At 40.9% G+C, this 14,309-nt stretch overlaps 1 protein-coding gene across 1 annotated transcript; it reads right to left on the bottom strand.

The window, feature by feature from the left end:
• Nucleotides 1-2,964: 2,964 nt before the first annotated feature.
• LOC123601682 (olfactory receptor 4S2-like) lies at nucleotides 2,965-4,076 on the bottom strand. Its single transcript, XM_045485230.1, has one exon. It carries the CDS (start codon nucleotides 3,999-4,001, stop codon nucleotides 2,985-2,987), a length of 1,017 nt encoding a protein of 338 aa, XP_045341186.1. The 5' UTR covers nucleotides 4,002-4,076; the 3' UTR covers nucleotides 2,965-2,984.
• Between the last annotated feature and the right edge of the window lie 10,233 nt (nucleotides 4,077-14,309).

Below are 14,309 nucleotides of genomic sequence, written 5' to 3' on the forward strand. Positions count from 1 at the left end.
ACCTGCAGGGCACTTCCCCTGTGCTGTGGTGTATAACTGGAGTTGGTGGGCGGGGCCGCAGTCCGACCTGATGTCTGCCCTCAGCCCACCGCTGGGGCCACAGTCAAACTGGTGTGTGCCTTCTCTTCCCCTCTCCTAGGGGCGGGATTCACTGTGGGGTGGCGTGGCCCGTCTGGGCTACTTGCACACTGCCAGGCTTGTGGTGCTGGGGATCTGGCGTATTAGCTGGGGTGGGTAGGCAAGGTGCACGGGGGCAGGAGGGGCAGGCTTAGCTCGCTTCTCCTTAGGTGATCCACTTCAGGAGGGGCCCTGTGGCAGCGGGAGGGAGTCAGATCCGCTGCCGGAGGTTTGTCTCCTCCGCAGAAGCACAGAGTTGGTGTTTGCGCGGAGCGAGGAAGTTCCCTGGCAGGGACTGGTTCTCTTTGGGATTTTGGCTGGGCGATGGGCGGGGGAGATGGCGCTGGTGAGCGCCTTTGTTCCCCGCCAAGCTGAGCTCTGTCGTCTGGGGGCTCAGCAGCTCTCCCTCCCTTTGTCGTCCAGCCTTCTCTCTTTCCGAGCAGAACTGTTATCTTATGACCTCCCAGACGCTAAGTCGCGCTTGCTGTCGGAACACAGTCCGTCGGGCCCCTCCGCTTTTGCCCGCCAGACTCGGGGGCTTTGCTTGGCTGGCGAGCCGCCCCTCCGCCCCCGCTCCCTCCCGCCAGTCCGTGGAGCGCGCACCGCCTCGCCGCCCTTCCTACCCTCTTCCATGGGCCTCTCGTCTGCGCTTGGCTCCGGCGACTCCGTTCTGCTAATCCTCTGGCGGTTTTCTGGGTTATTTAGGCAGGTGTAGGTGGAATCTAATTGATCAGCAGGACGTGCGGTGAGCCCAGCGTCCTCCTACGCCGCCATCTTCCCCTCCCTCTTTCAAATGATACCTACTTTTAAAAAATACTAAAATAAGGGACACCTGGGTGGCTTAGTTGGTTAAGTGTCCAACTTTGGTTCAGGTCAAGATCTCGAGGCTCAGGGGTTTGAGCCCTGCATCAGACTTTATGCTGACAGCTCAGAACCTGGAGCCTGCTTTGGATTCTGTGTCTCCCTCCATGGGGGTTCTTTTATATGTAACATGTCGTTTTTCTCTAGGTGCTTTAAAGTTTGTCTTTAACTTTTGACAATTTAGTTACAAAGTGTCTCAGTGTGGGTCTCCTTCGATTCATCTTATTTGGAACTGTCTGAGTTTGCTGGGTTGGATCATCTATTTTCTTTCTCTAGGTTAGGGTAATTTTCATGATTTCTTTGAAAAAGCTTTCTGCCCCTTTCTTTCTCTCTTCTCCTTCTGGGACCCCTGTAATGTGAATATTGGTCTGCTTGATGATATCCTATAGCCCCCTCATGTTATCTTCTCTTTTTCATACTTTTTTCTTTTTGGATGAATTCCACTGACGTGTCTTTGAGTTTATTGATCCTTTCTTTTGCTTGATGTAGTCTGGTATTGAACCTCTATTGAATTTTTCAGTTCAGTTTTTGTATTCTTTAGCTCTGTGATTTCTCTGGTACTTATATTTTCTTTTTGTTGAAATTCTCACTTTGTTCATGCATCGTTCTAACCTTGGTGAGCATATTTATGACCATTATTTTGAACTCTTTATCAGATAAATCACTTCATTAAGGCCTATTTCTGGAATTTTATCTTGCTCTTTTGTTTGGCACATATTCCTCTGTTTGTCTGTTTTCCTTGACTCTCTGTTGGTTTCTGTGCATTAGATAAAAGAGCCATCTCTCCTAGTCTTGATGGAGTGGTGTCTTGTAAGAAATGAACCTAATTATTCAGCCTGGCCTGAGCTTTTGGTTTTCTCTCAAACCTATGTGCAAGATGCTTTCTTTGTATTTAGTGGCTTTCAGTAGATGAGGGTGAGCCACGACCTGTAAGTGTCCCAAAGGGGAGGATCTCATCAAGAAACAGGCTGATTGAAAGCCAGACCCTTAGGCAGCAGCTTTTAAAGTATATAAATAAGCCTCTTTCAGGAAATACTGGGAAATGGGCATTTCTGTCTGTTTCCTTTGTGCTAGGACCTGGTTAAGGAGTGTTTCTTTGTTTGCTGCAGTCCTATGGGACCAGTGAATGCAAGCCCACTGCCCACAAGAGTCAGTTGATTGAGGGGGGCATACTCTGGGAGCAGCCACAAAACCTGGGGCACCAGATAAGCTCCTGCCAGGGGGACACTGATGACCTGGAATGGGCCAGGGAGAGAAGGTGGAGACAGTATCCACTGGCCTTCTTGGTCTTTAGGGAGGATTGCAGTCAGCCCCTAGATGTGTGCTAAATTAGAAGCCTGAATCTTAGGCGTTGGCTTTTAAAGTATGTAAATAAACCTCTTTCAGAAGAAGACTTGGAGAGAGGCATTTCTGCCTGCTTCCTCTGGCTGAGCCTTGGGGGACCACCCACAGTGTGTCCTCATGAGCCCGTTAAGAACTGTTTCTTTGCTATAATTTTGTGGGTCTCATGGATGCAAGCCATGTTGGCTTTCAGAGCTCCATACCATTGGCAGAATGCTTTCACCTTCACTTCCACGCCATTCAATTCTCTATACAACCCTGGGAAGTAGTAGGAAATGTAGTTTACCTCCATTTTAAAATGAGATAAAAGACCAAAAGTTAGCAAGATCAATGTCAGCATTTGTTTTTGGTATCAATCCTGTATGTTTTAATATTATTCTAATATTTTGGTAATATTTCTTCATATTCCTTTATTAGAATATACATGCCTGACATTCCACATCGCTTGGAGGCTATTAGAGGCAACCGTACTATATGTTATGAAATGGACTGTGTTTAGGTGTCAGATTTCTCTGTATAAACATTGAGTGCACTCAGGGCCATGAGACTGTCTCTTTGCCTAAAGTCAACTACTAGTGACTGGTAGAATGGGTCCTTCGAAGTAGGTCTTTAGATTTCAAATCCAAGGCTGTGCTATATTTGCACTGTTTCTCATGAGATGAAGTTCAAGAGGTGATGACTGACTTGTTTCCAGCAGCCCTTTTGGAAACTGGTACAATGCAGGCTATACCAGCCCCACTAAGCTTCACACCAGAGTCTCTCTTATTTTTGTCCAACAACCTCCCGACCCACAGTCTTTTCATGGCATTTTTCACCTCTGTGTTTCTCAGGGTGTAGATCAGAGGGTTTAACATGGGTGTGATGATGGTATAAAACACAGCCACCATCTTGTCCTCAGTAAAAGTGGTGGAAGGCCTTAGGTAGATGAAGAGGCAGGGGACAAAGAAGAAGATCACCACTGTGATGTGGGAAGCACATGTAGACAGGGCCTTGCGCCTCCCCTCTGATGAGCGGGTCTTAAAGGAAAGCAAGATGACAATGTAAGAGCCCATAAGAATGACAAAGCAGCTCAGTGAAATCATGCCACTGTTAGCTATCACAATGAGCCCCACCATGTATGTCTCTGTGCAAGCCAGCTTCAGTAAAGGGTGGACATCACAGAAGTAGTGGTCAATCAGGTTGGGGCCACAGAACGGCAGTTGTACAGTGAGGATGGTCTGGATGAAGGAATGCACAAACCCTCCTAACCAACAGGTTACCACCAGTATAGAGCAGACCTTCCGGTCCATGATGGTCATATAGCGCAGAGGCTTACAGATAGCCACGTACCTGTCGTAGGCCATCACTGTGAGAATAAAGATCTCTGTGCAGCCAAACAGATGGGAGAAAAAGAGCTGGACCATACAACCAACAAAGGAGATGCTCTTGACTTTGGCTTGGGAATCAATAATCAGCTTGGGGGCTGTAACAGAGGAGTAGCAGATGTCGACAAAGGATAGGAAGCTGAGGAAGAAGTACATTGGAGAGTTGAGATTGGGACTCCTTTGAATAGTCATTATAATGAGAAAATTTCCAGTCATGAGTGTCACGTAAAAGAGTAAGAACAGAAAGAAGCATAGTTGCTGCACTTTCTCATTTTGGGAAAGACCCGTGAAGATAAATTCTGTAACGTTATTTTCCATGGAAACGAGGAAGCTCACAAGAGGGAAATACAGTGTGACTTTACCTATAGGAAAAAAGTATGAAAGACAATTAGATTTGGGCACATGGTACCATAACATTGTTGTTTTTTTTTTTTTTTTTTAAATTTTTTTTTTTCAACGTTTATTTATTTTTGGGACAGAGAGAGACAGAGCATGAATGGGGGAGGGGCAGAGAGAGAGGGAGACACAGAATCAGAAACAGGCTCCAGGCTCTGAGCCATCAGCCCAGAGCCCGACGCGGGGCTCGAACTCACGGACCGCGAGATCGTGACCTGGCTGAGGTCGGACGCTTAACCGACTGCGCCACCCAGGCGCCCCAACATTGTTATTTTTTTAAAAAAATTATTCTCGGGGCGCCTGGGTGGCGCAGTTGGTTGAGCGTCTGACTTCAGGTCAGGTCACCATCTCGCGGTCTGTGAGTTCGAGCCCCGCGTCAGGCTCTGTGCTGACGGCTCGGAGCCTGGAGCCTGCTTCAGATTCTGTGTCTCCCTCTCTCTCTGCCCCTCCCCCACTCATGCTCTGTCTCTTTGTCAAAAATAAATAAACATTAAAAAAATTAAAAAAAATTATTCTCAAAATTTGTCACTTAAGGTATTGGTTTGGGTAAAGTATGTTTCTTTAAATTATCAGAGATGGGGGACTGTGTGGGAGGAGAAAGAGAGAGAGAAAGAAAAAGGAAAAAAGAAAAGTTTGACAGGCTTTAAACAGATTTAGGAATACAGTCTAGGCTCTCCTCCTGTGTCAGTAGTCCAAATTATTGTTGCTCCGGAATTTAAATTAAATCTCTCTGTTAAATTAAGCCTCCAAGTGGTAACCCTCAGTCTCTTTACTCCAGGATGCTTTTCATCCTTGTTTTAGTTGATGTATGGAATTTACAAAAATACACACACACACACACACACACACAAACACACACACATATGCGATCATAAGTAAGTCTTAAAATGTACACTTTGAGTCAAATCTAGGATGTAACTAGCTTTTTTTTTTATGTTTATTTTTGAGAGAGAGAGAGAGCACGAGCAGGGGAGGGGCAGAGAGAAAAGGGGACAGAGGATCCAGAAGTAGGCCCCACGCTGACAGCAGCGAGCCTGATGTGGGGCTTGAACTTACAAATCGTGAGATCATGACCTGAGCCAAAGTCAGATGCTCAACTGGCTCAGCCACCAAGGAGCCCCCTAACTAACCTTTTTATGAGACCCCTTGGCTTCCCAAATTCCTGATAGCCTGATTAGCTTTGTTGTATTTTAGATTATTCTAGGACTTCACTCTTTGTCATTTCTTATATGTCTGAAAGTCAGGAAAAATGCATAGAGGCTTCACAGAAAGGGACTGCCACCTGCAAGATCCTCAAGACTTCAGATCCCAGTTGACATTAGTTGTTATAAAGTATGGAGAGGAAATAACTCTTGAGTAGGTTTAGATCTTTTAGATCTTAATAATAACCAACTGTGAGTTCTGGGGCAAGTTACTTAACAATGATAGAGACCCAGTTTCTCTGGTCTTTGGTGTAACCTCTACATAAACACCAGGGTCTCCTCTGCTTTAGCCTTATGTCATGGAGTTTGGGGTCATCCTTTCATTGTGTTGTGTTGTGTTGTGTTGTATTGTATTTACTTATTTTTACATTAAAAAATGTTTATTTTTGAGAGAGAGAGAGAGAGAGAGAGAGAACACATGAGCAGGAGAGGGGCAGAGAGAGAAAGACACAGAATTTAAAGCAGACTCCAGGCTCTGAGGTGTCAGCACGGAGCCTGATACAAGGCTGGAACTCATGGACTGAGAGATCATGACCGGAGCCAAAGTCAGCGGCTTAACCAGCTGAGCCACCCAGATGCCCCTGGGATGATCCTTTTAATACAATGAATCACTGTCACTGAATGTAGTTTCTTTGTTTCATTATCTATGTTTTCCTTTGAACCAAAAGATGTGTGAAGGTTGGGACAAGGTGTGTCTTTATTTTTGTGCGGCCTGAATGCAAATGTTCCTTTCGTTAGTTTGACCATTTAAGCCTCACTTTCTTCATCCTTCAAATAGAAATGCTACTATCCACTTCAGAGAATTATTTTCAATACCAAAGCTAGCCCTGCATATAGTAAGCACTCACGGAATTATGCCCTTTCATTTTCCAACCAGGTTGCCAGTACTTAAGACATTTTGTAATGAAAAATTTCAAATGTACACAAAATGGAGATAGTTGTATTATAAGCTCTCATACAGTGACCACTCAGATTAAAAAAATGATTCATGTTTTACTACATTTGGATCATCCATCCCTCTTTTTCACTTGTTTGCCAGGTATTTTAATGCAATTCCCAGTCGTCATGCCATTTCAACCTCTACATGGTTCATTATCCGTATCTCAGGAGCTTTCTTATGTGAGCACAAACGCCATGATCACATCTAACAAAATAACCAGCAGTTGCCTGATATCAACCTATTCATGGTCTGCTGGAGACATGTTTTGTTCTCATCGCTCCTTTATAGTGCTTAGTTGAGTGCTCACCATGCGTGCTCCGTTGGCCAGGGTAGTTCACTGTGGCTGCTGTGCACCTGCGATGTGGATAGTGTGACTAAGAAACCGATGTTCCAATTTTATTTAAATTTAAATTTAAAAAAACATAAAGCAATGTAAAGTATTTTCATGTAATAAAATTTTGGATAAGATGCGTTAAACAAAATATTATTAAAATTAATTCCACCTATTTGTTTTGCTTTTTTTTTTTCAACGTTTATTTATTTTTGGGACAGAGAGAGACAGAGCATGAACGGGGGAGGGGCAGAGAAAGAGGGAGACACAGAATCGGAAACAGGCTCCAGGCTCTGAGCCATCAGCCCAGAGCCTGATGCGGGGCTCGAACTCACGGACCGCGAGATCGTGACCTGGCTGAAGTCGGACGCTTAACCGACTGCGCCACCCAGGCGCCCCTTGTTTTGCTTTTTTATGTGGCTACCGAAACATGTAAAATGACAATATGGCTTGTATTGTGTTTCTATCACACAGTGCTGTACTAGGGGTTAGGCTCTGGTCTAAGTGCTTCATCGTACTATCTAATTTGTTTCTTGTAATTATATGAAGTACGTAGAATTATTCCCATTATCCACAAAAGGAATAAAACCCAGAAAAGTAAACTAACTTTATTTATAGTCGTGTAGCTAGTCATTGGTGGAACACAGATTCAACCTTGATAAATTCTCTTAGTCTGTGCTACATTATGTCATAAATGTACAATTTCCATTGGCATTATTTTAAAAATACTGATAATTCTTTTGGGATCTTCTGTATTATTTTAATATTTATGGGATATGAATTGGTACTTTAATTAACTCCAAACAAAACTTAACCAAGATAGACACCAGTACTCTGATAAATTAGTGGAGTCCTGATGTCTATGTTCTTGGAAGACCCATAGGCCTTACTGCCAAACAGTAGTTTCTGCTACAGTATAGGCACAGTCTCAGAAAATGGTGCAGATTGTGGAAAAGCATATTCAAACTCTGCCATTTCTCCTGCCAGAGTCTAGGACTCAGTAGGATCCTCTGTCTCACCTTCCCTCCTCTGCCACTGTCACCTGCCATGTGGTGCTGGGCCTAGACATAGATTATTCCACAGTCTGGAATGCATCACTACTTTAAAAAAAATTTTTTTTTATATTAATTTATTTTTGAGAGGGAGACAGAGCGTGAGCAGGGGAGGAACAGTGAGAGAGGGAGACACAGAATCTGAAGCAGGCTCCAGGCTCTGAGCTGTCAGCACAGAGCCCGACTCGGGGCCCGAACTCATGAACTGTGAGATCATGACCTGAGCTGAAGTTGGCTACTTAACTGACTGAGCCACCCAGGTGCCCCTAGAATGCATCACTATCTTTCAACCTGTAGTGGGATAAGGACAGAAGCAAATGGATGAGGGTTAGGCTTCACCAAATGCTAAATTTTAGTGCCTTGACTAAATGCTGACTCACTGAAAACATTTGTCCACAGACATTTCTTGAAAGAGGTAGCTTTCTAAAAGTCTGCAGTAAAGGCATTTGCTGACCCCTTCAGATGTCCTCTGTTTCTTTCTATCATAATATTTAAAATCACTGTCTTTGGGGTACCTGGGTGGCTTAGTTGGTTAAGCGTCTGACTTTGGCTCAGGTCATGATCTCATGGTTCGTTGAGTTCGAGCCCCATGTCGGGCTCTGTGCTGACAGCTCAGAGCCTGGAGCCTGCTTCCAATTCCATGTCTCCTTCTCTCTCTGCCCCTCCCTTGCTTGTGCTGTCTTTCAAAAATAAAAAAATAAACATTAAAAAAATAAAAAATAAAATCACTGTCTTTTAGACTACTTGTGTGTCTCCCCCAATGGACTGTGTGTCACTTAGATGCAGAGTTCATTCCTATTTGTATAGGTTTTCAGAACTTGACCCTAGGCCAGGGACATATGTTAGGTATTCAGTAAACTTTGTAGGAGGAAGAGAGGGAGAGGGAGAAAGAAGATGAGAGTTACTAGTTTATGAATCCTTCTAGATGGTCTAGCTATTGTCCAGCATAGAGTACTGCTTAAAAACACAAACTCTTATCAGATGGAGCTGGATTTTCAACCCCTGGGCACGCCAATACCAACTGTGTTGCTTTAACCATGTGAGGTTAGCTATTATTGTCCTCATCTCTAAAGTAGGGATAAATAGTTCCTGCCTCATAGAGTTGGTGTGAGAATTAAAATAGCTAATGCATGTAAGCTTAGCATAAAGTCTGGTCCATTAGAAGTACTTACAAAATTTTAGTTATTGTCATTTTTATCCTGTACATTGTTAATATGGGAAATATGAAGCAAAGAAGAAAGGTGATAAAAATGATTCCACTTACCTGGAGAGTATGAAACTCTTCCTTCCCATCATTTCCTACTTCTGAGTCCTATGAATCCTCTACCTAGCTGTTACCCCTCCAAACACCATTCCTATTCCAGTAGTCTCATATTTCTGTGGTCAGTGCATAACATATACGAATAACATATATGTATTTCATAACATATATGAAAAAAGTAGTCTGTCTCCCATTTATTGCTTAAAATTTCTGTCTGGGTCATAAAGCAAAGTTATTTGTCTTGGAGCCTGAAGCAAACCTAAGTTTACGTTAAGTTCTTGGCAGGTGTTCAGTAAACAACAAGGACGGAGGAAGTATGATAGAAACGTGTGACTTTGGGGACCATCCTGAAGGTTAACTTACTCTCTTCCTGACATCCAGAGTTGTCTTCCAGCTTGGTGTAAATTCAGGCAAAGGCTTTTTCATATCTGAATTCTATGGCTTGGGAAGGAGAAAGAAAAGCCCCATGATACTCAGAGGATACTGTGTTCTGCATCACTGTTTTAAGCTATGAGCTCCCATGAGCCTTTAATTGGCTTCCCCTGTTGAAAATTCTTACCAAAGATACAAATAACTTTACCCACTTCATCGTCCAGGTGTGGGGCCCACTTGGGAGAGGACTTTTTAGAATGAATTCCCCTGTTTTTATGGCCACTGGAGGTGGATCATCCTGGATTTCCTGTCTGATACTCATCCTTTAATCTAACAACAGTGGGTTCCATTGATTAAGCACTTAGTATGTGTCTTCCATTATGATAAGCACTTTATACACATTCCACAGTTTTTAGAAATTTTTTATTTTATATTTAGAGCCTCAGTTGAGTTGAAATGAAATAATCATGACTGTTGTTTGCGGTTCACTATCTCCATTTTTTAATATATGACTTCATACTTCACTGTTAATTAATTTAATGACTAAAATATCTGTAAGCCAATACATAATCCAAGTATTAAACATTATGGATAAATAGAATCTACCTGTGCATGCCCTTCTCTAGTGCATCCCATTGCCTATTCCTGAATGCCAAAAAGTTAAATATATTGTAAATTATGTGTATGTTAGTGTGTTTTAAATTTGAATTATGAGAAGGTTGAATATTTTTTCATGACTTTAGTGATAGTTGGATAGTTTTTTATATTAAGTGCATGTTTTTTGGTCCATTTTTGGATTATCTATCTTTAATTTATTTGTAGAGGTTCATTTTATATAATCTGGATTTTTTTGTAATCTGGGTTAAAGCCCCTTGTCATCTCTTTCTTTCTCTATCTCTATATCTCTGTCATCTCCCTTCCCAATTTTGTAACTTCCTTTTTCTCTTTAAATGATATTTTTTGATGAATAGAAGTTCTTAATTTAATGTGATCTAATTTATTGGTATTTTCTATTATGATAGTTGCTGTGGACTGAATGTTTGTGTCTTCCAAAATTCATATGTTGAAATCCTAATTCACAAGGTGATGGCATTAGGAGGTGATGAGGTCATGTGGGCAGTACCCTCATGGAAGAGACCCCAGAAAGCCACTCATCCCTTCCGCCACGCGAAGACAACAAAAAAATGCTTTCTCTGAACCAGGAAGTGAATTCTTACTAGATACTGAATCTGAGACTTGGTTTTGGATTTCGTAGCCTCCAGAACTGTGAGAAATAAGTTTCTGTTGTTTATAACCTACCCAGTTTGTGGTATTTTGTTATAGCAGCCCACATGAAGTAAGATAATACTTTTTGGGTCTTCTTTTAAGAAATCCTCCCTATTGCAAGTTCATGAAATTATTTCCCATTAATTTCTAGATGCTTTATTGTTTTACTTTTCATATTTAGATCTAAAATCCATCTGGAATTAATTTTGGGCTATTCTGTGAGAGAGGGACCAAGGCAGATTTTTAATGTGAAAATCTAACTGAACTGAACTAACCCATTTATTATAAAGCTTGTCTTTTATCCATGGCTCTTCTGTGCACCTTTGTAATAAACCAGATGTCCACATATGCATGTCTGCCTCTGGTTGTCCGCCACTGCCTTATTGGTCCGTTTGTCTATATTTGCATCAATATCTGTCTTTATAACTGTAATCTTGTAATAATTCTTGGCCATCAGTAGTGGAAGTCCACCAACTCTGATTATTTGAAGGCAGGTTAGATATCTTTGGCCTTTTGCATTTTCATGTACACTAAAAATATGCTTGTAAATTAGCACAAAAATATCTTCCGGGATTTTATTTGAGATTGCAATGAATCTATTTATAGAGTTGGGTGTATTTGGCACTTTAATGATCTTGAATGTTAAGTGGTATATCCTTTAATTTATCTAGGTCTTCATTAATTTTTCTAAATGCTTTCTAAATGTTTTCTAATTTTCAGTGTTAGGGTCTTACAAGCATTTTGAAGATTTATTTAGATTTTCTACTTTTGCCTTGGATGTGGAAAACTGGAAAGGGTGTTATTTATAGCCTGTGAACAGGAAAAATCTAGATAAATTACGAATTCATAACTTTTGGGGGAATGTATTAAAGAGTTGAGGTTTTAGAACAACTAAATATCCTGAAATATAAACCCCTCCAAGCAGAGATGAAACACAGCACTGTTTCACTGGGGAGCATTGAAGGAAGAAATGTCAAGAGCCATATAAGTGGGTAAGAAATGTAGGCTAGCATGAGACTACAGAATGCCACAGACACAATGGAGTTCAATGAAGCACACTCGTATGATATTCTCTATAGGGGCCTTTGCTGAATGCTCATGAGAAACACTGAGGACAAGGCAGTAGATTGAGGAAATCTATATTGGTGATACAAGCTTGTTTGAGGATAGCAGCTGCCTCTGTGGGAAAAGCATAAAGCCTCACTCAGACCTTTCTCTCTTACAGAACAAAAGCCTTAGGTCTTGGGGGAAGAACCTTCTTGCCCCCGGGGTTCATGTGAAGATCCACTAGGGCAGGGTGAAGCATAAAAGAAAGGAATACTCTATCCTTGAGGAGGAACAGGAGAGAGGCCTGGACCCAGATCCTACGCCAATATGATTTAAGGTCTGTTCTGCCTGCGGGTAGGGCAATAAGTCTGCCAAACTAGACCCACCAAAGATACAAGTTGAAATTCTGCTACCATAACAAACATGGTAACAAACGATAAATGCTTTAGGTGAGCTGATCAGTAGACTTGACACAGCAAAGAAAAGAATAGGGACCTTAAAGATAGGTTAAAATAGGGGAGCCTGGGTGGCTCAGTCAGTTGAGTGCCTGCCTTTGGCTCAGGCCATGATCTCATGGTTTGTGAGTTCAAACCCTACTTTGGGTTCTGTGCTGACAAGCTCAGAGCCTGGAGCCTGCTTCAGATTCTGTGTCTCCCTCTCTCTCTGCACCTCCCCTACTTATGCTGTCTCCTTCTCTCTCTCAAAAATAAATAAACATTAAAAAAATAAAAAAAATAGGTTACTATAAATTACCAAACTGAAACATAAGCAGAAAAAAAGAGCAGAACCCGTCCCCACCAAGTACAGAGTATGCAGGATCTCTAGGACAATATAAAAAAATTAACATTGGCATAACTGGAATCCTAAAGAGAAAACGGGGCAAAAGAAATATTTGAAGAAACAGTGACTGAGAATTTCCAAAAATAATGAAATATATCAAACTATATATCTAAAAGTCTTGGAAAAGTTGAGCAGGAAAAACAACAACAACAAAAGAAATGAAAAAACCCTGTGCTGACACATCATATTCCATCTGCTGAAAATAAAAGACAATGAGAAAATCTTGAAGGCATACAGTGGAAAGAAGAAATATAAAAAAGAAGATATGAATTACAGCAGACTTCTCATCAGGAACTATATATGATAGGAGACAATAGAGTAACATCTTTAATAGAGTGGTGTCTTTAAGTATTTGGAAAAAAACCTCTGTCAGCTCATAATTTTATACAAATGAAAATATTTTTCAAAATGGAAGTAAAAAAAAAAAAGATTTTTATTGCCAATCCAAAACTGAATTCATACTAGAAGACCTGCACTACAAGAATATTAGTTTTTTAGGCAGATAAGAATATTATATTTGATTGAAAGTTGGATATATACACAGAAGTGAAGAACTTCAGAATGGTTAAAAGGTAAATATAAAGGAGTATGTTTTATTTTATTTGCTCTTAAAATCAGTGATTTTTATTTTTTTATTTTTTCAAGTTTATTTATTTTGAGAGAGAGAATGCATGCAGGCACAAGCAGGGGAGGGGCAGAGAGAGAGAGAGGGAGAGAGAGAATCCCAAGTAGGCTCTGCACTGACATTGTGGAGCTCAATCCCATGAACCATGAGATCATAACCTGAACCGAAATCTAGAGTCAGACGCTTGAGCCACCCAGCATACCAAAATAAGTTATTTAAAAATTAAAAAAAAATTTTATTTTGAGAGAGACAGAGAGAGTGTGAGCAGGGGAGGGGCAGGGAGAGAGAGAGAGAGAGAGAGAGAGAGAGAGAGAGAATGAGAATGAGAATCCCGGGCTCCACACAGTCAGTGTACAGAGCCCGACACAGGGCTCGAACTCACAAAACCATCAGATCATGACCTGAATCAAAGTTGATCACTTAACTGACTGAGTCATCCAGATGCCCTAATAAGTGATTTTTAAAGCAAAAGTAGTAGCAATACATTCTGGGTTTGTAGTATATGTAGAAGCAAATTATATGAAAACATCATAAGAAGTGGGAGGCAGGAATTGGAAGTATACTGTTTTTGGTTCTTAGACTCTATGAAGTTGCTTAAAAGTATTTCAAGGTAGATGATGAATGGAAGATATAATATGTCATATAATATAGTCTCTATTATTATATATACATATATGTATATATGTATATACTAAAATATGTATATATGTATATACTAAAATATTTTAAAAAGAAGTACAAATCCATAGTGAGGTAAAATGGAATAATAAAAAATAAACTAATTCAAAATTAGGCAGAGAATGAGGAAAAAGGGAACAAAAACAATGGAACGTAAAGAATTGGAAAGGTGTTTGGATTGAATCAAACCAAGGGGCAGGCGCCTGGGTGGTGCAGTCAGTTAAGCGTCTGACTGAATCTCAGCTTAGGTCATGATCTCACAGTTTGTGAGTTTGAGCCCCACTTTGGGCTCTATGCTGATGGTGTGGAGGCTGCTTAAGAGTCTGTCTCTCCTTTTCTCTGCCCCTTCCCAGCTGTACTCCCTCTGTCTCTCAAAATAAATAAATAAACTTAAAAAATTTAAAAAAAGAAGTCAAACCAATCAATACTTAAATGTAAATTATCTAAACACTAATTTAAAAATATTCAAATTATATAAAATACCAAGCCCAAATTTATCCTACCTGCAAGGCATTATTTAAATATGAAGACATACATAGATTAGGAGTAAAATGGAACAAGATATATAATAAATGCACTAATCAATGAAAGCTAGAGCAACTCTATTGATATCAGA

This window comes from Leopardus geoffroyi, chromosome D1 (genome assembly GCF_018350155.1).
Source record: "Leopardus geoffroyi isolate Oge1 chromosome D1, O.geoffroyi_Oge1_pat1.0, whole genome shotgun sequence".
Lineage (NCBI taxonomy): Eukaryota > Metazoa > Chordata > Mammalia > Carnivora > Felidae > Leopardus > Leopardus geoffroyi.